A 27,103-nucleotide genomic window follows, 5' to 3' on the forward strand; every position below is an offset into this window, starting at 1 on the left:
CAAAGGAGAGGAGAAGTGTTCGCCGTGGAAGACTGTGTCCTCCCAGCCCCACCCCAGTGACCCAAACCCAGAAGGGGACCGAGTCTCACGGTAGCTGCCTGGTCTTTCCCTAGGAGGTCCAAGGCAGGCAAAATGCTTCTCACTCCTTTGTGTCAGTTAGCTGTCAGCGTAACTAATGCCACATAACAAAGCACCCCAAAGCTCAGTGGCCTCACACTGCCGTTCATTTAGCTTACAATTCTGTGGGGTTGACTGCATGGGCGGAGAGGGTCTTCTAGTCTGAGACGGACTTTTTCATGAATCTGTGGTCAGCTGATAGCCAACGGGGCAACTGGACTTCTGGCAGTTGGCTGGCTGGTGGCCAGGAAAGTGGGGGACACTGGGCCATAGGTCTCTCATCCCATGGCAGGCCAACTCAGCTTTGTGTGTATGGCCATGGTGGCAGTTTTCAAGAGTGCCAGCAGAATTATGTGAGGCCTTTTGAGACCTCAGCTGGGAATCAGCATGAGGTCCTTTGTGCTACATTTTGGTCGCTCAGAGTAAGTCACATGGCTGAGTGCAGATTCAAAGGTTGGAGGAATCCCCCAAGTTCTAGTGCACAAGAGGGGTCCCCAGATGGTCAGCTGTTTGACACGGGGTCATATCTCTAAGTTGACACCTGCTGCAGGAGCTCATCTCTCACCCCTAATATTCCCACAGACCAGCAGCTTGATCCCCTTGACAGCCACAGTCCCCTCTCACGGCTACTATCATTCCCAACCTTAGCCATCAAGCAACAGGGACATCTCATGGATGCCCCATCCCTTGCAGCCTCTAGACTTGGGCTGAGGGAAATAACTAGCTTTCAGCTGCAGAAGCAGACTTGATCCAATCTGATAAACACCCATCGAAACTGCAAGTTTTATACAGAAAAAGAGAGTTCTCAGGTGGCTGGGCAGCCTGCAGGAGCCCAGTCCCCACGTTCTCAGAAGACTGCCGGCAGAGGTAAGTCTTAAGCCCCACAGCAGTGGGCAGGTGGAGACTTGCCCTTTGCTCCTTCCAGGGGGATGTTTCTGAGTGCTAAGACCAGTCCTGATGTTCTGCGTTCTACGTGGGCTTTAGAGCCCCCCCCCCCCCCCCCCCCTTCCCCCGCTCCAGCCATCACTTGGTACATGTGGCAGTCCTCCTGAAACACCACTATTGCAGCAGCCTCCCGGCATCCCCAGACATAAGCAGTGCCCCACACGGGTTATGTGTACACAGATGCCTGGCTGTGGGCACCGCTGACTTCCGGTCATTAATGATGTATGTTACAGGAAAAGACATCTTAAGACAGCATTTCTGTTGTTGACAAGACTTCCTAAATGGATGCGGTTGAGCTTTGCGTAGATGTGAACAGATGAGTCTTGCATCACCGGGCCTATTTTAATGACTCGGTCGCAGGATGGGGAAGTGCTCTCCATTTCTGTGTTTATGGGTGCAGAGTTGTGGCTGGACTCCTGCCATCCTTTTCCTCCTCCTGGCCCTCCTTGCTTCTTTCTCTTCTTTTCCCCTTCTCCTTGCCACGTTCCCCTCTCTCCTGTCTAATTGCGTTGTGGCCAAGAGCATTTGGACAGCATCTTGCCCACGGTGTCCAGGCCCTTCTGGCTGTTCTGCTGTCCCTTTAATATCATGCTTTAGCCATGCTCATTGCCTTTTCACCAAGAGTTTCCTTTTTGGCCTGTGGGGGAGGCCATGAGGCAAATGAGAAGCACTTCTCCCATGTGCAGAGTTTGGGAGGCCCTCACCATCCCATTTCACGGATGCCTGGCAGGCATTCCTGCATCTAGTGTCCCCTTCCTTCTTCCCCTCACCTCCTTCCCTCCCGGGCCTTAGGTCCCAGGAGCCCAGGGAGGAGGGGGGCTGTAGTGAAGGGCACTGGGAAGAAGCCCTTCCAATTCCTTACCTTGCCAGCAGATACTCTTAAGTCCAGGAGACAGCAGACCCATGCACCACTGAGTTTTCTCGCACATTCTGTAATAGCATTTCCAACTCAAGGCACCTGCCACTGGCATTTCTGATTTTGACCATGTCTGTGCACCACCTACGCAATTGGATCTTTAGTGGTTTTCTTTAAACCAACTCGCTGTTTAGACTTGTATCTATGGGAGGCCAGTGTCATTTTGCATAAACAGAAGATAATTGTAAATAATTGTCAATATAAGTATGTTTATTTTACCAAAATACTGTTTGCCGCCTTAAAAAAAAAAAAAAAAAGACCTTGAGCTGGAATCTGCTCTCTTTTTTTAAGAAGAGATTTACCAGGAGTTTGAGAGGCTATGGAAGACATATGAGCACCAAACGAGCCTTTCATCTTGGCGGATATAAAGGACAGTTGAAGCCAGAATGGCTTTCTCATTTTGCCAGCTGTTGGGAGAGCAATGATTTTGGATCCCAGATTTGCCCTTTCCTGGCTATGTGGCCTTGGGCAAGTGACTGTTCCTCACTGATGGGGGTTTTCACTTTTGTGCACTAAAGATAAGAATGCCTCCCTTTATCGTGGGTGCAGCCCTGGCCCCCCTCTTTCACTGGGACCCTCTACTCCTCCGTATCCCTGGGGATGATTTCCGGGTTGAGACTTCAGTGTCCCTGAGTTACCAGCATCTACCTAGCTCAGCTTCTCGGGTAAGGCTTGGAACAGTAGAGAATATGGCTCCCAGAGGAGAGCTCGGAAAGGGGCGAGCTCCCAGCCCTCTGGGGCTATGACTGAGGAACACAGCAGTTAGGTGTGGTGAGGCCTTCAGTCCTTGGCAGGAGTGAAGCCCGCTCTGACTCTGCAGTTAGCATCTGATTTGCTGAGTCAGGAAAAGACTTATAGGTCCCTAGGCTTCTAGCTTTCAAGCCGCCGGGCACATGGAGAGCTTGAGCCAGGACAGGTGCAGACTAGAGGAGCACAACCTCATCTTACTAAAGGGCCAACTTTCAGATCTGTTGCTAAATCAAACCCTAGCAGGATTCAAATGACCCACGGGACCATGCTGTTCCCTGGGCATTTTCCATTACATCTGGGTGCCATGCAGAAATTCTCTAGTGTCTTCTTGGCATGCTTTCTTCAGACCAGTGGGCACAGTGATTCCCAGTAGACAGTGATGGGAATCACAGTGAATCCCCAGTGATTCTTTGTAGACACAGGGCTCCTTGAAACAGTGGACACTCCTTGTTGTGATCAAGAGAAAATAAGACCGAAAGATTCCTCTGCCTCAAATAAGGACAGAATCTCCCTGTAAATCTTTCCTCGTTAAGGGCTGGAGAATCACTCCCTTTGGTGTTGCTGAAATAGTTCAAAAGGAAAATTAAGGGACTTGGGGGCCATTGAGAGGTTATGACAGAGGGGATGTGGGTGACAGGGGCCAGGGGCTGAGTTTGGGCTTCTGCTTGGTGGCACCCAGTCGCTGCTGGGATGTGGCTTGGGTCTCAGAAGGTCTTCCCACGTGAGACTGACTTGCATGGAAGTGTTCCCACTGATAACGAGACATGCCTCTGGGTCCCTTTGAGCACCACGTGATGGCTTCTGAGGTTTTCTATTACTTTATTCCATTATTCTATGACTTTCTCTTTTTTTAAAGACGTATTTATTTTAGAGAGAATTATGCAAGCAGGGGGAGGGGCAGAGGAAGAGGGAGAGAGAGAGAATCCTCAAGCAGACTCCCCAGTGAGCAGCGAGCCCAATGCAGGACTCAACCCCAGGACCCTGAGATCATGACCTGAGCCAAAATCAAGAGTCAGACACTTAACTGACTGAGCCACCCAGGTGCCCCTCTACATTTTTCTAAGAAAGCTGTCAAGGAACATTATTGTTCTTTTTGGAAGGTGAACACAAGCTGTATTCTGTGCAGTCCATGTGTTTTCAAGATCATGGAGTCACTCCTGGGGGTTGTTTATGGATGTTCTTGGTTGAGCATTTAAAGCTAGAAGAGTTGGATCAAGATAAGCTAGGTTGGACAGAGGGAGCATATCCAGATTTTATTTTGCTTCCATTATTGAGGGGGACAGACCTGGGTGTAAATCCCAGTTGGCTGTGCAGCCATAGGCAAGTGACTGTACCTCTCTGAGCCTCAGTTTTCACTTCTGTGAACTGGGGATAATAAAGCTATCCTTCAAAAGGGAGCTGAGCATCAAGTGTTTTTGCCCACCCAGCATCCTTCCTCCATTCCTGTACCAGCATCTTCTCCCATGTTCTGGGCAGCTGTATCTCCTACGTTACAACCATGGTCTTATAGGGAGACTGCTGATGTGCCCCTCCCCCTAGGGGCATGTGACTCTGTCCTGACCAGTCAGATTCCTTCCCTGGGAAGAGAGCCATTCATGCTTTCCTTCCACAGCGGCCAAGGTAGGAGGAGGCCAGCCTGGAGCTGTCTACGATCATGTCTCCTGTAGGTAGGGGAACAGGCATGGCTGGATCCACGTGTTCAGATGAGGTCCTTAAAGCCCCACCTCTGTCCATGTCATGGTTCCACTCTCCTCCATGCTGATGTACACTGATTCCATGCCCATCTCTGGGCCAGTCTGTCCCACAATATCTTCGCTTTATTGGCTAGAAGGGCTCATTTATCCATAACGCGGGATAGTCAGAGAGTTGCTGGTGGTCATCTCCCTAGGAAAGACTAAGGTGTTGCTCCCAAAGAAGGGCAATGGTCATGATAGGCAAAAGCCGCAGACAGACCCCAGCATCCCTGGCAGAGGGAACATGTGCAAGTGGTAGAAGTGTGAAGAGGCCTTCCATGGGCCCAGAATTCAGTATGGCAGAGGGAGAGGCACAGGGGTTGGGTGGGTACAAGAAAGAGGCTGAAGAGAGAGGTTGGAAGGGGATCCAGAAGGGCCTCTTGTGCCCCAAGTCACAGGTCTCCACATCAGTGGGACTGTTTGCCTGGGGTGGGGGATGAGAAGGGCCCCCCCAACCCCACCCCAACATCGGACATGCTTTTGTACCAGCTTTTCTTGTTCGTAATGGCACTCACTACTAAATAGTTGATTGGCAAAGAAGGAATCCTCGAATTCCCCAAGAAAAGAGGAGTTACAAAGATGGAGGGGTACGAAAAGGAATAGGCATGTGCCTGTTGAAAGATGCAGTGTTGGAGGGACAGCTCAGACTCAGAAGTCCTGGGTACTCTCATTTCTTTAAGGAAACTCTGCATCCAACCTGGGGCTTCAACTCAACAACCCAGAGATCACAAGTCTCCTGTTTCACTAAGTCAGCCAGGCACCCCCCTGGGCATCCTTCATGAATAGATGTAGTTCTCCTGAGCCTTCCTGGGAGGTAGGGATTATAATAATAAACTCAACTTGTTTGAATACAATAGACCTTAACCTTAACGTGGTGCTAAGTGCTTTATTTACACAGAGCATCTCAAGTTAATTCCCATAAAGACTCTATGAAGGAGGCATTATCTTACACACACACCCCTCCTCCTTCTCCCATTTTATAGCTTCCATGGTGGTCCAGAGAGGTGAAGTGATTTGCCCGAGGTCACACAGCACAGAAGCTGCAGAGGTGACGTTTGAATGTGGATTTATAGAGATTTCATACCACTGTGAAGTGGACCCTTTTTGCTTCTCCTGGGATATTTTTATTTGCTCATTTCTGGCATAAGGATGATCTTCTCAGTGTCACCCGAGAAGAGGATGATCTTTCCCTGGACCTTGGTCATTCGGGGCCATCCAATCATAGGCAGGAAGCTGGCTAGGACTGCACTGAGGATGGCAGTCACATAGCCCCAGCCCAACTGGCACTGCCCACCATGGTACACAGAGGAGGCTCCACAAGCTTCCTTGGCGAATGGGGAGGCCAGGCTGATGGGGAAAACCAGCAGGCCCACAGTGATAGAGGTGGCTGAAGAGAGCAGGAAGGAACACAGTGTGTCAGTCAAGGGGCTCTGGGCTACCCTCATCCCAGGACTCACTGATCCACCCTCCTATCTACCCACCCGTGCATCAACCCATTCACTTACATACTGACTTAAAACCTATCCTTTTAGTCCATCACTCAACTAGTCCTCCACCCAGCTGTCCATCTACTCACCCATCCATTCAACAATATTCTAACCCTCCCATCTCTTCATCCCCCATCCACCTATCCATTCACTTATCTATCCATCTGCCCATCTGCCTACTTAGTCACATGTACCCCACCATCTATCCATCCATCTGCCCACCCATCCATCTACCCACCCAACCATCCCACTACCCATCTACCCACTCAACCACCCAACCATCCATCCACCCACCCAACCATCTCTGTCCACCTACCCATCCATCCATCCATCCATCCACCCAACCATCTGTCTACCCACCTATCCATCCACTCACCCAACCATTCATTTGTCCACCCATCCATCCACACACCCAACCATCCATCTATCCATTCATTCACCCATCCATCCACCTACCCATCCATCCATTCACCCAACCATTAGTCATCCACTAATATATCTATAGATCCATCCATCAGTTCACCTACTTACCTATCCACTCTCTCATTCATTCATTCACCAACCCACCTTTCAGTGCATGCATTCATTCATCACAACTGTTACAGGTGTGCTCTGTTGGGCACTAATGACACTAAAGAAATAAACTATACACCTCCTCACCTTTAAGGCACTCTCAGTGCAGAAGAATCACATAACCCTAGCTCCTCTTGCTGCTCTTCAGCCACATTGGTCTGCTTATAGTTCTGTGACCCTGCCTTGCTCCCTTGTCTCTAAGCTTTTGCCCCCAGTGTTCCCATTACTGAAGTTACCTTCTCTATTTGACCAATTCCCACCTGTACTTCCAGACTCAGATACCTCCTGTAGGAAGCCTTCACTAACATCCTCTATCCTCCTGGGATTTGTCCTTGTATCTTATGCTCATCCCTATCTTATCAAATACCCACTGAGTTGTAACTACCTGATGCACCCTGCCCCCACCAGACACCGCACAAGCCTAGGACAAGGACTATATATAGCTCCATCCATTGATTCAACAAATATGTAGTGAGCATCTATTATGTGCAAAGGCACTGTGCCAGGTGCTAGCAATGTCAAGGCAGACATGTCCTTGCCCTCAAGGAACTAATGTAGTGGAGAGAGATGAACAATGATCAAGCAGGCAGATAAGTCTTAAGTGCTGTGAAAAATGCAGAACAAGGTGAGAGGTAGGAGAATCTCAGGAGAGGGGAGCTCCGTTACCTAGAGGTCATGGACGATCTCACTGAAGCAGTGCTATTTGAGCAAAATAGAGGAGCAAGGCATGTAAGATCTGAGAAAAGAGAATCCCAGGCAGAGCATACAAATGTGGTGCATGATGGAATGGAAAGCAAGCCATGTGGCTGGAGCAGGTTGAGCCTGGCAGAAGGGGTAAGAGGTGATACTGGTGAGGGAGTGAGGGTTTCATCAGGCAGAGCCTCCTCAGCCATGACGAGGAGTGTGGATTTTACTTTGAGTGTAACAGGAAGTCACTAGAGGCTAGATAAACCAGTTTGAGTGGCCTGATCTAATTTCAGTTTTGACAGGACCTGTTTGGCCAGCATGGCAGACAGACTCTAGGAGTCAAAGGTGGCAGCAGAGAGACATGTGAGGTGATTGTCACTCTAATCCAGGTGAGAGGGGATGGGAGATTATTTGCATGAGGGTTGCAGTCAAGCCCTCGGCTATACCATCCAGAGCCTAGGTGGGACTTAGAGAAAAGCAACCCTCCTGGGGAGTTGCAGCCCTGCCATTTCACAGCTTAGTAAGTGGAGCATAGCCTAGATTTCAGCATCTCTCAGCCCTCAGCTGGCTCCTTTGTGCAGTGCACAACCTGCTCAGCTGTGTATGGTGGTCCCGGTAAAGATGATACAAAGTGGTTGAGTGAGAGAGAAACAAAGGGGTACAGACTGTTAGAACTGGGTTTAGCTAAGGGCAGGAGAGAGTGATGTTAAGTATACCACTCCCTCCCCATCATTTCTGGCTTGCTAAAGGACCAGAAAGTCTTCAATCCTAGGATTTATCTCTGAGATTCAACATGCTCACAGGTTTATTCATTCTTTCCTTCCTTCATTCATTCAACAAACATGTTTGGAATGGTTACTATGTGATAGTGGATTTACCTGCAGCTGCCTGCACCCCTGGCATTGGGCCACTGCCCCTTCTGGGACACAGCCCTTTGGGGGCCAGGGCCCAAGATAGGAGGAGAACTGACTGCATTAAAGGCCAACAAGAGCCATCCTCCAAGGAGAATTGCAGCTGAGACCTGCCAGGAAGAAAGAGGAGGGTGGGTTTTGAATGGGGCGGGGGTGGGGGGGTGGGGTATGTCTCTCTGTTTACTGGCCAGCTACTGAGTCCTCAAAACCCCAAGAGGTCTGTGCTATCATTACCACCATTTTACATGTACACAAACTGAGGCCCAAGGAGGTGGAGTCATTTGCCTCAGGACACACAGCTAATTAAGTGGCAAAGCCAGAATTAATACCCAAACTTACAACCACCATACCCCACCTTTATGACTACCTGCTATATGGCGGGATCACCAGGAGAGGCACCTTTGTAATCATGGGTTTCAGAGGCTTTATAATCTTCCTTATTTACTCCCAGTGTTGGCCTGGGAGTCCTGACCCCTTGTCCACATTGTTGAAATTAGTGATGCTCATTGTAACAGACTTTCAACACTATAGCTGTGGTTTTCAAACTTAGCGGTGCACAGAGGGTGGCCAGGTAGGTGTATGCAGGTTGTACACTGTACAACACTTGCAGATGCCTTGGGATCATCCTGGATTTGTATATTCATTACAATTCTTGTCCAGCAGATGGCAGTACAGTGTCCTGAAGAAGGGGGACCTTTTCTTAATCTGTACTAAGGTGCTAAATGGACTTGGAACTGCCTTCAGAATCTGGCTGTTTGCTAAAATGCAGATCGCTGGACAGCACCGCACACCTACACACTCAGAGGCTCAGTGTGGGGAACCAGAACTTGGCCTCCCACACCCCTGTCCTGGCTCTGGTGGATTTGATAGCACCCCTGAGGTCCCCGCCCTGGTCTTACCTTCCAGGCAAAGTCAGGAATATCGTCCAGGGACCTGAAGGTCCCACAGCTCTGGTTCCAGCTGTCACCCCGAGGCCAGGAGCAGTAGGTAAGGATGCCAAAGGAGAAGGTGTGGGACTGGAACCAGGCAGGAGAGATGAGGCTAAGGGCCGAGATGCAAGCTAAGGAGAGTCCCAGGGCTGCCCAGATGCTGCCCGCCATCAGGGACCTTCAATGACCTAAAGGTCGACAGGCAAGATGAGGGGTGGAGGCTGCTGGGAAGGAGAGGAACAGGAACTGGTGAAGGTGTCCCCCAGTCAGAGACCTGATCCCCAGCCTCCTTTCCACCTGGTGATGCAGAGGGAAGTCGTCATATCTGGGGAGGGGGTGGGGCTTTGCTCTAATAAGTTCTGGAAGTATGATAACCCCAAATTGTAGAATAAATGTGATTAAATAGAACTTTGAACACTTCCACTCTGTATGGAACATCGTCATTACTGGTCCAGGCAAGGCCTGTCCCATATTTCCTTCCTCCCTTCATTTGCTCATTCATTCATTCCTCGGCCCCTCAAGTATTGCACTGTCCAAAAGGGCTGCTTCTCCCCAGAAGGGGCACCATTTTCTAAATTTCACACAGATGCTGTGTTTCCAGCAGCCACCCTACCCATTAGCTCACTTCTCCCAATCACTGACCAATGTAATTATTTAATTGTATCTTTTTGTGTGGATGTTATTTTTGCAAAATGGGTATTGTTCCATATGTGTGTATTTGTTTAAAAAGACTTATTTATTTTATCTGAGAGAGAGAGTGAGAGAGAGCATGAGCAAGAAGGAAAGGGAGAAGCAGGCTCCCCACCGAGCAAGGAGTCTGACATGGGACTGGATTCCAAGACCCTGGGATCACGACCTGAGCTGAAGGCAGACTACCAACCAACTGAGCCACCCAGGCACCTCAGTGTGTATTTTTAATTTATGTAATTGACATTATTTTATATGTTGCCTTTTGCTGCCTACTTGGGGCACCAAGCGTGATCCTTTTAGGGTTGAGCTGTGTTTCTGTGTGTATGCCTATTCCATTTAACTTGGAGTTTTCCAGAAGCAGATCCTGAGACAAGGGTTTGGTTGTACTTGGGAGGTCGTCCCCGGGAGGAGGAAGTGAGATGGGAGAACACAGCCCCGTTAAGAGTTTTTTACAAAGCCAGCTGTCCCCACCCAGGGTGGCTCTGAGAGAGGAGGTATACCCAGGACCTCTGAGTTACCCCTCCTGAGGGCAGAGGGAGGTGTGGTCTTTACAAAACCAACTCCTTCCAGCCGTTGGTCGAGGGCTGCGCCCAATACTGGGTGGCAACAGTTGGTGGGGGTGCACAAGTGGGTTCTAGCAGGAACCAACAAGAGAGCCGTGATAAAACACCTTGCAGGCAGATGAAAGCCCACTGCTGTGCAGAGACCCCATGACAATGACCTTGAGGGGTACGGAGCTGACCATGACAGGATTGGTCACACCGTTGTCTCCACCTGCTATCCCCTCTGCATTTCGCCTACTCTAGCCCCCTACCGCAGGCAGTTCTGCCATGGACGTCCGCGTGCCTGGACTTGTGCCAGAATTTTGGGGGAGTGTACACCTCGGAACACACTTGCTATCTTGGATGGCACATCTCTGTTTCCTCTGAGCGAGAAATCCTGATTCCTCCCCCAGGGAAGGCTGCCCATTCCACCATCTCTCCCTCCGTGCTGAAGGCACCTGCGAGCTCAAACATTAATCTCAGTCTCCTCCCGCCTTATAGATGGGATGGTAGAGGCCCAGAGAGGGCAGCAGATGCCCCCAGACTGACCCAGGAGGCCAGCATGGGTGGGTGAGTTGGGTGGGGGTTCTGTCCACACACTGTCATAGGCCAGGCAACTAATACACATCCTACAGCTCATATGCTTTGTGACTCCCGGGCTACAAGCCCAGAAGGCTGCAGTGAGCGTGTCTTTGTCGACTGGAAGAGAGCCCACCCATGGCCCAGGTGGGTGCTATGACCTCATGTGTGATCAGGGAGGACACTGAGGCTCAGAGAGGACTGGGAGATTCATCCCAAGGACACAGTTAGAAGGGCCAGGCCAAGGGCTAATACCCAGACCTAATGAGTTGGCAGTGGTCCCTCTCGAGAGCCCCAAGGTAAGGGTTCTAATATTTACCAAGCCTCACCCACCTGCTGCAGGCCAGGCACTTCTTAGAGAAGTGAGGGGACATGCCCAGGGTCTCACAGTTAAGATGTGGGACAGCGGTACTTGAACCTGGATCTGTCTAACCCTTGAACCAGGACTAAGGTCAATACTTAACCATGCTCCTTCCCATCATATTGCTCAGCCTTCTTCAGCCCCAGCCTCTACTCTTCCCACTGCCTTCCTCACCCCAGCTCTTAGCTTTCTTCTGAGGCAGGGCTGTGCATCTGTCTCTCTCTGCTCCGGTGTGGCTGTTCCCCAGCCCGCCATGGGGCCAAGATAGCTCCTCTGGCCTGGTGATGGCATCTCCCAAGAGAATTTCATTTCTCTTATCCTGAGACTGCCCCCAAGCAACTCTGAAAGTGCCAGGTACAGACCAATGTTCCAGCCATTTACAGCCCAAGTAAATGCTTTCACTCTGGGGAGGCCATAAAGGTTCAATTTCTGGCCCTCAGATGTATTGGCTATGTGACCTCGGGCCAGACACTTACCCTCTCTGGGCCTCTGTTCCTTCATCTGTGAAACAAGCCTGATACAGAAGGTACTTGGTGGAGTGCCCTGCACCTGGGAGGTCCTCCATAAATGGGCGTGTTGGTGATAATGGTAGTGATCCCTGCAGTGGCAATGGGACTGTTTACAGTATTAGTATTATTCATGGCTATTGTCTCATTGCTCATGTTGGGATTAGCAGACACTTCAAAGAGATAATAACCAGAAATGGAGATCCAGATTGCTCATGTGACTTGCCCAAGATCCCCCCACCCTGGGCAAATTAGGGGGAAAACTGGGATCTAAGCCAAGACTCCAGCCCCCAGACTAATGAGCAGAAACACCTTCCCCTCCTCTGACAACATCCCTCCCGCTCCTGTCCCCTTGGCTTGCTCTCAGAGAGGGAGGGAGGCAGGTAGATGGGGAAGATGGGAAGGAAGGGAAAGGTGCGGGTGATGCAGGGAGAGCTGAGAGTTACCCATTAGAGCAGGGAGGGTGAGTGTTGGGGTGCAGGCACAAACCACTCCAAAGGGAAGGCAAGACCCTGCTTCAACCACTGAGCAGCAAATATTTACTACCCCGCCTTCAGTGACCCCTCGACCTCTCCTGGGAGGACTGGGCATGATGCCCTTCCCTGCACCTCAGCCCTCAGCTCAGCCCCTCAAACACACTCATCGACAAACACAGAGAGAGTTACGCCACAGCCCAGCACAGCAAGGGCCTCCAGAGAATAACCAGAGGAAGGATGTGGGACGACTTGGTGCCTCAGACAGTCCTTGGAGAATATCCAGAACGTCACTTAAATATCACTAAATCGTCAAGTGCCAGTTACTGAGTTTTCAACTTCCCTTCATTCCTTCTCATCAAGAAGAAAGTCCCTGCTGGAGATAATCAGTCTCAAACAACTTTCAAACATCTGCCAACCTCTCCCATTTTTAATACATAAATAAAATAATTAATTAATTATGATTTCATTTTATTGAGAATGCGTGCACATGAGCAGTGGGCAGAGGGTTCTGAGGGAGAGAGGGAGAATCCCAAGCAGATTCCACTATGAGCGTGGAGCCCGGTGTGGGGCTCGATCTCACAACCCTAAGATCATGACCTGAGCCGAAAGCAAGAGTCAGGTGCTCAACTGACTGAGCCACCCAGGCGCCCCCCAACCTTCCCCCTTTTTAAAAATGATGGGGAGCTTTGAACAGGCAACAAAGTCTGAGTAAGAATTCAGGAATGTGGTTGCTGTTTCCTTGTATTTATTGTGGTGGTTTTGGTCTACGTTTTGCTGTGATGCTGGTTGTCCATTTAGAATTAAAAATGTCTTTTAATGAAAAACTGAGTTAATTTAAAGCCCCATCGTATCTGCATAATCATAGAGGTGGCTGGAGGGGGAGGCCGTGAGGGAAGGTGGCCTGGGGATAGCCAGCACTGCTGCTGATAACTGGAAGTGAGGCCCAGGAGGGCTGAGCCAGCCCAAGGGCACACATGGTCAAAAGCGGCTGAGCTGCCAGCCAAGCCAAGGACACCCACATGTACTCCCCCGGGCTGGTGCTTTTCAAACCTTGGGCTTCACTTTGGGACTCCAAGTCTGGCTAGAACTTTTTAAACGTGGCAGGAGTCCTAGGCTTGGAGGCCAGCCAGTTCCTCTACCACTTCCCAGCTGTGTGACCTGGAACAAGGAACTCCATTGCTCTGGGCCTCAGTTTCTCCATCTATAAAAACAGATTGGACGTCCCAGGGGCTAGGGAGCAGGGGTTTAACCACTGAACAGGGGATGTAGAAAGAAGCAGACGGACCACATCTTCCCTTTCCCAACACTGTGACCTTGGGGAGACTGCCTCACTTTGCAGTCTCCCCAAGGGACTGGGGGTTACTGGGAAGGTTCAAGGGGGATAGAATGCTTGTGTGTGTCTCAGGGGGAGGGAGAGAGAAGCCTGGGCAGGGAGGTCAGGATTACAGTGCAGAGACATTTTATTCCCAGGATTAGAAAATCCCAGTGGCTGCTAGCCAGCAGGTAAGATGCAGCCCCTCGAGGGAGGGAGATGGAATTTTTTTTTTATTCCTACACCAAAATCAGCCTCTCCTAGGGGGTTGGCAGGATCCCGAGAGGTGTAATTCCAGCCAGGAAGCTGGAGAGCCCAGAGCCGACTGAGACCTGTGATTTTGCTCTCTCCAACTGCCCCTGTGACTCTCCAGGCGTTTCTGACCTTGAAAAGTGTTTTGTTCTCCAGATAATGTGCTCAATGTCACCTGGGAAAATCACGCCGACCGTCCAGGTGCCCAGAAACCTAAAGAGGCATTATAACCTGAAACCACATCCGGGCAGGCTCCAAGTAGCTGGAATCCACCTAAGGGAAGCTTGAAAGGGACTGAGCCTTTTCTCCTCCTGCCGCCCCCTGGCAAACACGTGCCTTGCTTCTCCCGGTGCTCTTATTAAGTGTTCTTATCAGAGTTCCCATATTCACTTTAAATATATTTATTTATTTATTTATTTATTTATTTATTTATTTATTTGAGAGCGAGCAAGAGAGAGATAGGGAGAGCTTACATGGGCAGGGGGTTGGGACAGAGGCAGAGGCAGAAGCAGACTCCCCCCACTGAACAGGAAGCCCAATGCAGGACTCCATCCCACAACCCTGGGATCATGACCTGAGTCAAAGGCAGATGCGCAACACTGAGCCACCCAGGAGCCCCAGAGTTCCCATTTGTACAGAAGACAAAAGGAAGCCTTGGGAAGTAAGTGGTAAACCAGGAAGTAAGTATAAGCAGGCACTCAAACACTCAGGCAACTGGTCTTCTGACTCTGTGCCTGATCCCCAAGTGGTATTTAGAAGTTAGTTTAAAAGTCAGATACAAGGGCGCCTGGGTGGCTCAGTGGGTTAAGCCGCTGCCTTCAGCTCAGGTCAGGATCTCAGGGTCCTGGGATCGAGTCCCGCATCGGGCTCTCTGCTCAGCAGGGAGCCTGCTTCCCTCTCTCTCTCTCTGCCTGCCTCTCCATCTACTTGTGATTTCTCTCTGTCAAACAAACAACAACAACAAAAAAAATCTTTAAAAAAAAAGAAAAGTCAGATACAAACGCAGCAGCTTCCTGGGTGCTCCACCCTTCTGGCATGGTCCACCCTCCCACCTGACCTGGCCAGGGGGCATGCATGGTCCCAAAGGAGCCACAGTCAGTCACAGAAGGCAGAGCCATGGGACATAGGAGGCTAGAGGTGACTACCACTGCTTTCATGTGCCCCCACAGCCATGTCCCTTTCTCTTTCCTGGCTTCCATGTCCTTATCTGTTAACCAAAGGGGTAGGTCATTTATTCATTCAACTTCTATGTGCCCAGTCCAATGTGACCTTCATGGATACAATAGTGAACAGAACACACTCAATGCCCTCTAGGAACTTAGGGTTTTGTGGACAAGACAAACAGGAAATAATAATATAGTCTGTCTGTCTATCCATTCATCCAACCATCTAGTCAACAAACATGTATTGAGTATCTGTTACATTCCAGGTAATGTTCTAGGTGTTGCAGATTTAATAGTGAGGAAAACAGATAAAACTGCTGTCCTCACAGAGCTTATACTCCAGAAGGAAAACAAGACAGTAAAGGTATAGACAAGTCCGTGTATAAGATGTTGGATATTAATAGATGTCATACAGAAAAATGAAGCAGGGAAGGCAGATGCTGAGTGATCAGAGAGGTCATGGAAAGCCATGAGAAGATAACCTTTGGGCAAGAGCTGTAGGAGCCGTAGGAGGACGGGTTTGTGGGGGAGAAATAGTCCAGGCAGCAGGAGATGTAGGAGCAAAGACCCTGTGGTGAGCATGAACTTGGCAAGTTTCAGGAAGAAAAGAAGCTGGGGAAAGTGGGGGGAATGGAGAGCCCTGTTGGCAATGGAGATCTTTGGATTTTAATTTTTTAGTGAGATGCAGAATCCACGGACAGGCCTGAGCAGGAGTGTGACAACCAATCTTGTGTTTTCAAAAGATCACTCGGGGGTACCCGGGTGGCTCAGTTGGTTAAGTGTGTAACTCTTTTTTTTTTTTTTTTTTAAAGATTTTAGTTATTTATTTGATAGAGAGATCACAAGTAGACAGAGAGGCAGGCAGAGAGAGAGGGGGAAGCAGGCTTCCTGCTGAGCAGAGAGCCCGATGCGGGGCTTGATCCAAGGACCCTGGGATCATGACCTGAGCCAAAGGCAGAGGCTTTAACCCACTGAACCACCCAGGCGCCCCAAGTGTGTAACTCTTGATTTCAGCTTAGGTCATGAGATGGGACCCTGTGTCAGGTTCCATGCTGGGTTTGGAGGCTGTTTGAGATTCTCTCTCTCACCCTCTGCTTCTCCCCTATGGTGGACCAGATAGGTGGGCAGAGAGGGAGGGAAGAGGAAAGGGGGAGAGCCTGGATCCATGTTCAAAGCCAAAGGTCAAGCCAACTGAAAGTGTTTAGGGATTAGGCAGAGTGTTAGGATGCCTCCAGGACTCTTTCCCTTGGTTCTGGGGATGGGGGAGCTGCCACTGCTGATTTGGGGAAGCTCTGGGAGAGGCCGGTTTGCTAGGGGAGGAAGAAGGATCTGAACATGATGCAGCCTAAGTCAAGTTTCAGATGTGCATTTTGCCAAACCTGTCAGTCAATAGACATTGGACAGGCATTGCTTCAGGCCAGGAGAAATCCCAGAGTAATGTTGGGCACAAATACCTAGGAGGGGTCCCTGATCCAGCCAGGGGGTGGGGGTGGGGGGCAGGTGATGTCCAGGCTGAGATCTGATGGGCCAGCTGGGACTGGGGAGAACCTTGACTTGCACCCTTTTCTCTTCCTCCCAGCTACACAGCCAGCTAAGCCAGATTTCTGCTTCTGGTCTAGGCTCTGTTACAAGTTTGGCGGTGTGAGCTAGGAAAATGATGCAATGCAGTGTCCCTGAGTCTCAGTTTCCCATTGCAACGGGCTGAATGTGTGAGTGCCCCCAAATTCGTATGTTGAAATCCTCACCCCCAAGGTCATGGTATTAAGAGGTGAGGTCTTCGGGACGTGATGAGTTCATGCACGTCCTCATGAAGGTATTTGTGCTTTCTTAAAAGAGACCCCAGAGAGCTCCATCTCCCGTTCTGCCATGTGAGGACACAGCAAGAAGGTGGCCGTGGGGAAACTAGCAAGTGGGCTCTCCCCAGACACCAAATCTGCCTGCGTCTTTATGGAATTCTCAGCCTCCAGGCCTGGGGGAAATACATGTTTGTTGTTGATAAGCCTCTCAGTCTGTGGTGCCTTGTTAGAATCGCCTGAGCAGACCAAACCTACCTACAAAAGGATGGCCATACTCTAGACCAATGGGACTTACCTTTGGGAGGTGACAGATTCCTTTGAAAATATGATTTGAAACTATAGATGCCTTCCCCATGCAGGCTTACGTGTACACACACACACACACACACACACACACACACACGGGCATGCTATTATGCTATTTCAGGGGTACCTGGGCCCCTGAAGCTCACTATGGCCCCTAGAAAACACTTTCTTCTCTCCCCTTTTCTGATTCTTCCCTCCAGACTTACCACACTGCAAACTTTCCAACGAGGCCTCTTACTGCTCAGTCTCCAGCTTTGAGAACATAAGTCTGTGACCTTGTAGAATGTCTCCTTCCCTTGGAAGGAAACATTCAGGTTGGTGACTAAAGCCCAGGTGGGTGATAAGCTGGTCTGAGTTGTGTGTGTGTGCATGTGCGTGTGCGTGTGTGTGTGTGTTGTGTGTGTGTTTCTTCCCAGTTCCTTAAATCAATAGTCTTCCACCTCGGGCTACTAGATGGGCTGGGCAAAGAGGGAAAAGCCAGCCCCAGATCAGAATGTGGTAAGGTATGGTGTTTCCTGAGTAGGAGAAGGCATGAATAGGGATTAACTGGTCTACAGTTAAACACCAGTTGTTGAAATTCTTGGCACTGTGCTCTCCTTTCTGCCTTGCTAATTCTCATCCAGGGAACCAATTTACATATTTCCCTGGGACCTGAGGATCTTCTCTGCAGGCTGTGAACATCCAAAAAGAGGGCACTGGGTCATAAAATCTTTATCCTTAGCATCTGACATAAGACTTGGCACAGATAGGTGCTCATCTTATCTTTTGCTGTAAGTGATGGAAGTACAACTCCAACTGGCTCAAGTAGAAATGAGAAATTCACTGGCTTCCCTAACTAAAAATCTTATGATCAGCTTCAGGCACAGTGGGATCCAGGTGAACAGCCAATATCTTCAGGACCTCTTTCCTCCCACCTCTCAGCTCTGTTTTCTGCCGGGCTGGCTTCACTCTCAGGCAGATTCTCTCACAGTGTTGGCTCCTGGCTGACCTTCTGAGGCCATAGGAAAGCAATCCAAGAAAAGAAAGCTTCTCTTTGCACATAGTTGCTGCATATGTCGTGAGGAATTCTCAAGGGAGAAGCTCAGGTCACATGCCCATCTATGGGCATGTTCTGCTTGGCCAGACCCAAGTCCTGGGCCCTAGGATTGGAGGACAGGGTTGGGGACTGGGGATAGGGTAGGCAGGTCACAAGGTTCATCCCACTGGAACTATATGGACGGGGTGACGGGATGGTTTCTAGGAGGAAAACCAAGGTTAGCCGAGAATGGGGAATGGATGCTGGGCAGGTGAGAACTAGAGACATCACTTGAATGCTTGCTCTGAATGCTACCATGACAAATGAGCACATGGCCGCTGGTGCTGGATAAAGCATGACGGTCCAGGCACTTAAGTCCGGGAAACATGAGTGAGGCCTGAAGCCTGGGCTCAAGTCCCAGCTCTGGCACCTGCACTTAGTGTGACCTTGGTCAGGGCAACTCCACCTCTCTGGAACTCAGTTTCTCTACCTGTAAAATGGGGGCATCTGGAGTAGATCACAGCTAGGGACTTTTCCACTCACTCAGTCATCCAGTTCTTCATTTTGTTTCTTTCCATTTTGTTTGGAGTTGGTCCAAACTGGATCTGAGTCCCAGTTGTGAGGTTTACCAGTGGTCTCAGGCTTGACAGATGCCCCTTTTCAGGTGCGTTCAGCTGGGTCCTTCCCAGCCATTGAGCTGCACTGGCCTGGCTCCAGCCTTGGCTCGCCTCCCCCTGCAGATGGCCCGGGTCACTTGATGCAGCCACTGGGCCTGCTCAGCCTGCAGTGACATGACCTGAGGGCTAGACCAACTTCCCTCAGATGCCCAGCTGTCATCCCAGCTGACGGGACCAGACCCTTGGCAGCAGGAGATGCTGGTGCCTCTTCTTCCAGAACTGGCTTCCCTCGTGGCTGCCAGAAGACACAGGTGACACGAGCCAGAAGCGAGGAGCAGCTGGACCCACCCGTGATTAATGGGGGACAGGAGCTGGGCTGTGGAGCAGAGGAAGTTCTTGCCTTCCAACCCTGCCATTGTTCACGTGGCTTCTCTGGAGATGCCCTGCGTTCTGGGACTCCTGGCTGTGTTTCCTGGAGCATGTGTTGTGTCGGCTCACACTCTTTCCCTGCCTCAGAGTCCCTTTCCTCCACTTTGGTGGGGCTGGGATTCCATCCCCCAGTAAAGCAGGAGCTGGTGACTTTTGCCTCAGGCTCTGTTTTCTAGGGAACCCAGACTGAGATACTACAGCTGTGTGACCTCGAGAGATTTACTTAACCTCTCTGAGCTTCAGATGCTGAGTCTGTAAACGGAAGATAATGACAGAGGATCCTTAATAGGATTGTTGTGGTGCTTAATGAGATAGCACAGGCCAAGTACTTGGCTCAACATATGCCAGTTTTCATTAGTATTGTTGCCGAGCCGCGTGCTGGATCGTGTCACGGGAAACCAGTTATTCAACACTGAATTCCATGGATATTCACTGAGTGCCAACTTTGTGCTAGCCTTTGCTCCCAAGGAGCTCACAGTCTAGAAAGCAAGGCAGGGAACTGGGTGCTACGGTGTGATTGCTGATGGGTGGAAGACTCAGATGCCACAGTATGGTAGTCAGGGATGGTAACCAGAGGTGGCTTCTCAGGGGAAATGAGGTTAAAGATCTGAAGGATATGTAGTTGTTACAGATGATGGAGAGGTGAAGCGTGAAGTGTTCCAGACCTAGGCCACAGCATGGGCAAAGGCCTGGTGGTAAGGGAAAACATTTCAAAGAATATACTGGCCCATGTCATCCTCAAGAAGCAGGCAAATTAAAAGAGAAACAAAAGTGGGTAAGTATGAACTAATGAAAATGCATGAATATGGTCTTTGCAAAGGAGTGTGTGAGTTCTAGAATGATTCTGTGCAGTATGGTAGCCGTAGCCACATGTGGCTGTTTAGATTTAAATTAATTAAAATTAAATACAATTTAAAATTCAGATTCTCAGTCCCACTGGCAGCATTTCAAGTGCTCAGTAGTCAACTGTGGCTAATGTTGGACAGTATAGGTGTAAAACATCTCCATCATTGCAGAACATTCTATTGGATAGAGCTGCCATATCACGACAGAGTCCCTGGAGAAGGATGCAGATCACAGAGAAAGGGTTCTGGGAAAGTCCCGGGGTGGCATTGTCCTCAATCCCCAGGAAGAAAAAAGCCAGAGCTGGGAGGGGTGAGAGTGTTGGCTCTGGAAACAATGCACAATCTGACACCTCTTTGGTCAGGGTATAATCTCTGGGTTGTGCTGGCTGGCAGCCTCTCACCTGGATGGAAGGATACAGGAATGCGGGGGAAATCGACTGAGGGGCTGAACCAGGAAGTCCTCCCCCTCTTGAGGCCAGGAGCACCCTGGGAATTGTAGTTTGTCACTTCTGAGATTCCCTCAAAGCTTGACAGATGCAGGAGGGCTGGCGCTGGACTGGGGCTGGGCACCTCTTGGGGCAAAGATTTTGGGAGGGCTGGTCAGAGCTGGGGATACGCCTGGGTTTGGGGTTTCTGTGGGTGGTGGCAGAAGGATTGTCTTCTCTCCTCTGGTGAAACACACAATATTTGGTTAAACAGAACCCTCAAGTCCACACATTCTGGTTAATTGAGATTTGCCAGGGAGAGACAGGGAGTTCCTATAAGATTAGAGAAGAGAGAGGGTGGATGATACACTGCTGTTGGTCATTCATGCATTTAACCCAATATTTATCGCCCTCAGTATTTATTGAATGCTTGCTATGTGCCAAGACCTGCTCTAGGCACTGGGAATCAGGAGTGAACAAAAGGGACAGTGTCTCTGCTTCCAGGAGCTTTAGAGAAGGGAGCAGACAAGAACCAATGATTTGCCTTTGCTTCCAGAACATACAGCTGTCTTGTAAAAGCTGTGCTGAAGCATGGATTTTGACAGATTTAAACTTTCAATGCAACCATTCTCTGTCTCCTGTCCCTAGGGGTGGCAGTCATATTTAAAAATCACTGAGTTGGGTCCTTGATGATTGTGTTGAAGACATCCAGATGATAAAGTAGACTATCCTACAGTGTAAGATGGCACGAGGCCTCTACCTCACCATTTCGAGTCAGTTAGGGAGCCTTAGGCTACTCCATGGTAAAATGGGGTTGGTGGTGGTCCTCACTTCAAAGGACTGTTGTGCAGATGGAAAGAACTCCTGCAACAGGTGTACCCTCCCTTACACACAGACACCAACAAATCAAGAGAAAGAGGGGGCGAGAGAGCTTCCCACCAATTCTCCCAAAGCCACAATGTGATGTCTGCTGTCTCTTTACATCTTCTGAGGTCTGACTTACAATAAATGCTTATGATTTTAGGACCTCCAGTTATTCACGCCCAGTGCATTTCCTCGGGAGTCTGTGTCACCAGTGCAATTTGATTTATTTGTGCAATTATTTTTTGAATGTCTGTAAATTCCACAAGAGCCCAGATATTGCTAGCTACACCTACTATCACTGGGTGCTCAGGCCCAGCCTACAGTAGGTGCTTAATAAAGAGGGATGGCATGTAAACGAGTGAAAGATAGCAACACGGGCATTTTCTTGTTTAGGGGCGACTTCCTACAAGTCTCTCAACTTGTTCCAAAGTCTTCATACCCCTAGCCCCCCACCACAACCCAAAGGAAGCAGCCGTGCCCCACTCCGCCTCGCCTCCACTGTAGCTTCCCGCCACGCCCGCGGGCTCCGCGGTGCAGTGATCCCTGCAGGCCGCGAGGGGGCGCCAGCGTCTCGCGCACATTCCCCTCTGCTCCTAGGCGGGCGACCTCAGCCAGGACGATTCAATGGCCTAAGGTTTACCCAGAGCCTCCTGAGTTCCCGGGCTGCCTTAGGCTCTCGGAAGCGTAGGCCCCACGGCAAGCCGGCGCGCTTTGCGGGGGGATCCCGACCGAGGTCTCCGGGTGGTCCCGGGAATGCGGTACCACGAGCACGTTCCGAGTCGCGAGCTACGGGGTCGGCCTTGCAGACCCAGAGCGCTTCCGGGAGGAGTGCTCGCCCCCAACCCCTGCCCCGCAACCGCGCTCGCGACCTCTGACCGCCCCCGAGAGTCCCCAGGCCTAGGAACCTGCGGCGCTCGCGGGTCCGGCCGGTCGCACTCCGCCCCGGGTCCTTCCGCGCAGGCGCTGACGGCCGCGGTTCCCATGGTGACGGGGGCGCTTCCCCGCCCGAGGCCCCGCCCCCAGCAGGCTAGGCTGCGCGGGGCCGCGGCGGCGCGGGCAGGTGCCGCGGGCTGCGGGCAGGTGGCGGGGCGGCGCGGCGCGGGCAGGCGGCGGCGGCTGCAGGGTAGGTTGTGCGGTGGCTGCCGGCTGTGGGGGCGGGCTGTCTGCTCCCAGCGCCCGGCCCGCGAAGGGGCTGGGGAGGCGACGGTGGGAGATGGACGCCAAGTTTCTGCTCGGCTGAGGCCCCGGGAGAAAAGTTGGCAAAGTTGGCCGAGGAAGAGGTGGGGACCCGGTAGATCTCCCACGGCTCTGGGTCTGCGTGGAAGGGAGATCCCGATTTGGGAGACTGGGGATCTGTCTTCCGAGACTTGCGAGTGGATCCCGCGGGAAGATCCCGCACAGGGCAGCCAATGGAGCCCGCACCACCAGGCTGAAGACTTGGGAGTCGATCCCAGGAGTGGATCGGGCACCGGCGGCCTGAGGTCCCACTCCATCTCCAGCCTGGGGGTGGCGGGGGTCGGTGACTGGAGACTGGGAGCTAGTCGGATCCCTACCCCTTGTTCCTCCCCCGCCCCCACCCCTGCTTGTCCGAGCCTTGGCAATGGATTCCGAGAGGAGATCTGGTGGCCGGGAGCTGGGGGATCGCGGGAGATCGGGTACCCAGCCTGGAGCGGCTAGGATCTGGACATCCCTGCGGGTTGGAGGCCCGGAGGTGGGCACTGGGAAGCGGCGGTGCCCGGCGAGGCCGAGCCCGGGGCGAGTGGATCCTGCGGGCAGCGGGGGTGGTGGAAAGCAGCGCGCGGGGCCCCTCGGGCGCCGGGGATCCGGGGCTCCAGACTTGCTCTCCCCGCCGGGCCTTCGCTCCCCTCCGCGCGCCTTCCCAGGCCTAATGCGCCCTGATGGGATTAAGGTTCGGTACCACCCCCCCCCCCCCCCCCCCAGTCCCCGTTCCCGGGCAGGCTTGGAGGGCCCTCATCCCCTTGGCGGCGCCGCTCCGGGCTACAGGCGGGGCCCTCGGGAGGGGAAGTAGCCCGCTGACCCCTACCCGAGCCCTGACCTTTCCACACCCTCCTAGAACACACACGCTTCGGAGCCGGGGCGCCGCGCCCTGAAGTCCTGCTCTCGTCTTGTAGCGGGGTGTGTGACCTCCGCGCGCCGCCTTAGATGGCCTGGGATTCCTGCCGGCCAGGGCTGAACTTTCTCTAGCCAGGAGGAGCCATTACCTTTTGGAAGGGAAAGGGCTGTACCTGTTGCACAAAGAAAGAGCTCTTTGCTTTGTAGCTTCTTTGTGACCTTGGGGAAAACACTTCACCTCTCTGAGCCCGGTCTCTCCTCAGGGCCAAGTGGGGTGGGATTGGGGGGTCAGAGTGCTCCCTCTTCTGGGTGGCTGGCAGGATTAATAGATGTGATAAAACAGGTAGGGACTCTGTAAATATTAGTGTGCCCTCCTTCTGTGGCGCCTTCTTTCCTAGGTCCATACCCTGCACTTCCCTTCCAGTATCCCAGGGAAGCTCCAGCAAGGCAACTCGATTTCTTTTTAAACTGCAGGATTAGAGAGCTATTTAACTCGAGCTTTCCTCCTGAGGGGTTTATGGCCCCTCTGATCCTCCTTGCAAGAGAGAAGCTCTGGGGTTTGGCTAATCAGTAACCAGGGCATTTCGACCAGGCTTCTCCCTTGGCTCAGCTTTCCTTTTCCTAATCCACGGAGCCTCCTGGACAAACATGCATTCACCTCCAGACCCTGGCATCTCATCCCTGGGACAGTTCCCAAGGGAGCGGTGCGGGCACTAGCTCCGGGCTTGGTGGTTGGAAGGGGAATAGTTTTTTAAACGATTTGTATGCTTGACAAGGGTGCAGTTAACCTGAGAGAAGGGCAGGCTTCCACCACGGGGTCTGGACGCATGGTTCAGCGGCGTGAATGAGCATGCTCATTCAATCAGCCTGTGTATGTCTTGAGCACCTACTATGTGGCAGACACAGGACAATGTAGGCTCTGTCCTCCTGGCATTACATTCTGGCAGTCCACTGAGGCTTCCATCAAGGCTCATTCTTGATGTTGGGGTTGCAGCCCTCACCCCAGATTCTGAGGGTGGAGGGACCCCCCCCCACACACACACACAGACACACTCGGAGGTCCTGGGGGCTTTCATTCAAGCCTGACCTTGACAGTGGAACAGCCCACTGTCTGGCCCTGAGCATATCTTCCCTCACGGCATCTCCAGAACACATCTCTGACCAATTCAGAAAAAGAACTCCCAAGGAGTATTTTAGATGTGCTTCATTCATTCATTCATGTGTGTGTGCTATGCAATAAATATTGTGTTCAAGAGGAGGCCAGCAGTCACAGCGTTGAGGGGTAAAGCCTGGTGAAAGAAGGCAGCTGTCTAGAGGGTAGCGCTCTGGTAATGGGGCAGAGGGTGTGATGCCTCCCTTCTGGCAGGGGGAAAGGTGGGGATCGGGGCTTTAGTTTCTTGGAGAGCTTGCCAGGGGGAGAGGATGGTGTTGCGAGCCAGAAAAAGAGAACAGAATGGCCTGAATACAGGAGGGAGCGTGGGGTGTTGGCAGGAGACGCTGGCCAGGGCCAGGTCAACCATTCGCGGGGGTTAGGACTTTATTCCAGGGCTGTGGGGTGCCGTGGAAGTTTCTCTGTGGGAGAGGGTCAGATGTGTGTTTTGGAAAGCTTGTCTTACTCTTAGGAGGCTCAGAGGCCAGCGGGGGCTGCTAGAAACATCCGGATGAGAGGTTGTTGTCTGAACTTGCATATGGACATTGGTCAGTATGATATTTAGGGAGCCATGTGGTTGAAGACCCTTCTGGAGACAGAGCAGTCTCTTGGGAGGAGGGATCCCCCCTCCCTTGAGGGAGGTGGCTTGAAGATCATGCCAGTATTCCATCCAATTCAGCAGACCTTGCTGAGCGCCCCTGCGCTACCTGCCCAGGGATGGTCATAAACATCCACATCCTTGGGATGCCACACTTGCACATGGGGCTCATTATTCCCATTTCACAGATGCAGGACTCTGTAATGGGGCAGAGCAGGAATTTAAACTTCCTTCCAACTTGCAGCTTGTGGATGTTTGGAATCTGTAAGGTGGAGTCAATAAACCTCAGGCTGGTGTGGCTGAACCAGGGTGCAGCAGGGTAAATAAACCCAGGGAGGCTTCCAGGAGGAGACAGGGATAGAAAAGAGAGAGCACACCTTTCCTGGCTGTGGTTTCGGGTATCGTACTTGGTTTGAGACTCAACTTCCTCATCTGTAAAATGGGCTCAAGTGTGCTTCTCCCCCTCACTCAAAGGGTCGTTACACGAGTTCAGGGAAGCAGTACACAGAAGTGCCAGGCACCGTGTGTACACTGGTCTGCGCTCACTAAGTCATGGGTGTGGTAATTATCCATTTTGGCTTGTCATCAGATGTGTTTCAGGCACCTCTCCCAACCTGGTGTTGGGGGTGTGTGTGTGGGGGGGGGCTGGGCAGCCACAGGTGACACTTGAGCTGAGTCCTGAAGGATGAGTAGGAGGCAAGGGGAAGACATTCCAGCAGAAGGAGCAGCCCGGGCAAAAGCATAGCTTAACTGGAGAACCGCATACTTATTGGTGGTATGCCCAGAACACAGAGTGTGCTGAATGAATGAAAGATCATCAGGAATAAAAATTCTCTTCACTTTGTGTGAACATTCACTTTGTGTCACTCTAAATGCCCAAGCAGGAAACTTTTTTGCCAGGTTTTGTGACTCTCTAAATGCCCAAGCAGGAAACTTTTTTGCCAGGTTTGGGATATAAAAGAGGGCAGGAAGGGGTGCCTGGGTGGCTCAGTTGATTAAGCTTCTGCCTTCTGCTCAGGTCATGATCCTGGGGTCCTGGGCCAGAGCTTCATGTTGGGCTCTCTGCTCAGTGGGGAGTCTGCTTCTCTCTCTCTCCCTCTATGCCCCCCCCATTCATGCTCTTTCTCTTTCTCTGTCTCAAATGAATAAATTAAAAAAAGAAAAAGACAGCAGGAAGATCTCTGTCTAGGAGTTCAGTATTCCTTACCCCACTCACTGAGGCAGATAGGACTGTGACCCCCAGATAAGCCTTGTCCCTCTTAAAACCTCGGTTTCTTCCTCTGTAAAGTGGGATGTTTGGAGAGACTGTAAAGCAGAGAACACATCAGAATACCAGCTGTTTGCTGAACCCCCCATATGTGCCAGACTCTAGGCTAAACTCTCTCTCTCTCTCTCTTTGTTTTTTTTTAATTTTCACAACAAACTTGGGTGATTCCTGTTAGGGGGACAGTGGGTTTTGGAGTTTATGAAGCCGAGGCTCTAGGAATCCTATCCACTCCCACTGTTGAAACTCCTCTCATTTAGAAGCACACTGTTTCATTTGAGGGACACACACACACACACACACACACCCCTTTCCCTTCATATGATGAATATTTTATTGAGCATCATATATGGGCAATTCAAAAGAGCCTCTGCTCTCAGGAATCCACTCCTCAGGAATCTGGTCAGTTGGATGGGAGGAAAAAAGTGGCGGGGAGGTCAAGGGAGACAGGTATGCAGATGATCATGGATTAACTTCTGCTCCATACCACTGCTCTGTCACTTAATTGCTCAGTTAGATGACCTTTGAAATGTTCTATAGCCTTGTCTCTGTTAAGAATTTAAATATGTCCCCAGAGCGTCATCTTGGGATATTTACATCCCTAAGTCAGAAGTGGTACACACATGTACACTATATATATTTGTATTGTGAGAGTAACATGTAACATACCAAGTACTTCAAAGATGGAAACATGATAGTATTTTAAGTGACAAGTGAGTCTTCCCGCATCAGCCCTTGTCACATTCTATTTATCGAAGTTGTTTTTTTAATTTTTAAACATTTTTTTCAAAT

General features: G+C 51.1%; 2 protein-coding genes across 7 annotated transcripts in view; one reads left to right on the forward strand and one right to left on the reverse strand.

Moving 5' to 3' along the window:
* Positions 1-50: 50 nt before the first annotated feature.
* LHFPL7 (LHFPL tetraspan subfamily member 7) lies at positions 51-12,607 on the reverse strand. The gene is given in 4 exon segments (XM_059408682.1): positions 51-5,848; positions 8,087-8,174; positions 8,176-8,229; positions 9,019-12,607. Coding segments are annotated over 4 exon segments (606 nt in total). The 5' UTR covers positions 9,220-12,607; the 3' UTR covers positions 51-5,585.
* Positions 12,608-22,289: 9,682 nt separating this feature from the next.
* KIAA1671 (KIAA1671 ortholog) overlaps positions 22,290-27,103 on the forward strand; it is a 182,220-nt gene continuing 177,406 nt past the window's right edge. For 2 of the 6 annotated variants that reach the window (XM_059408689.1, XM_059408687.1), the window contains exon 1: positions 22,363-22,506. The gene's annotated coding sequence lies outside the window, so the exon portion shown is untranslated. The other 4 variants (XM_059408686.1, XM_059408690.1, XM_059408685.1 and 1 more) reach the window with 4 other exon arrangements.

This window comes from Mustela nigripes, chromosome 8 (genome assembly GCF_022355385.1).
Source record: "Mustela nigripes isolate SB6536 chromosome 8, MUSNIG.SB6536, whole genome shotgun sequence".
NCBI lineage: Eukaryota > Metazoa > Chordata > Mammalia > Carnivora > Mustelidae > Mustela > Mustela nigripes.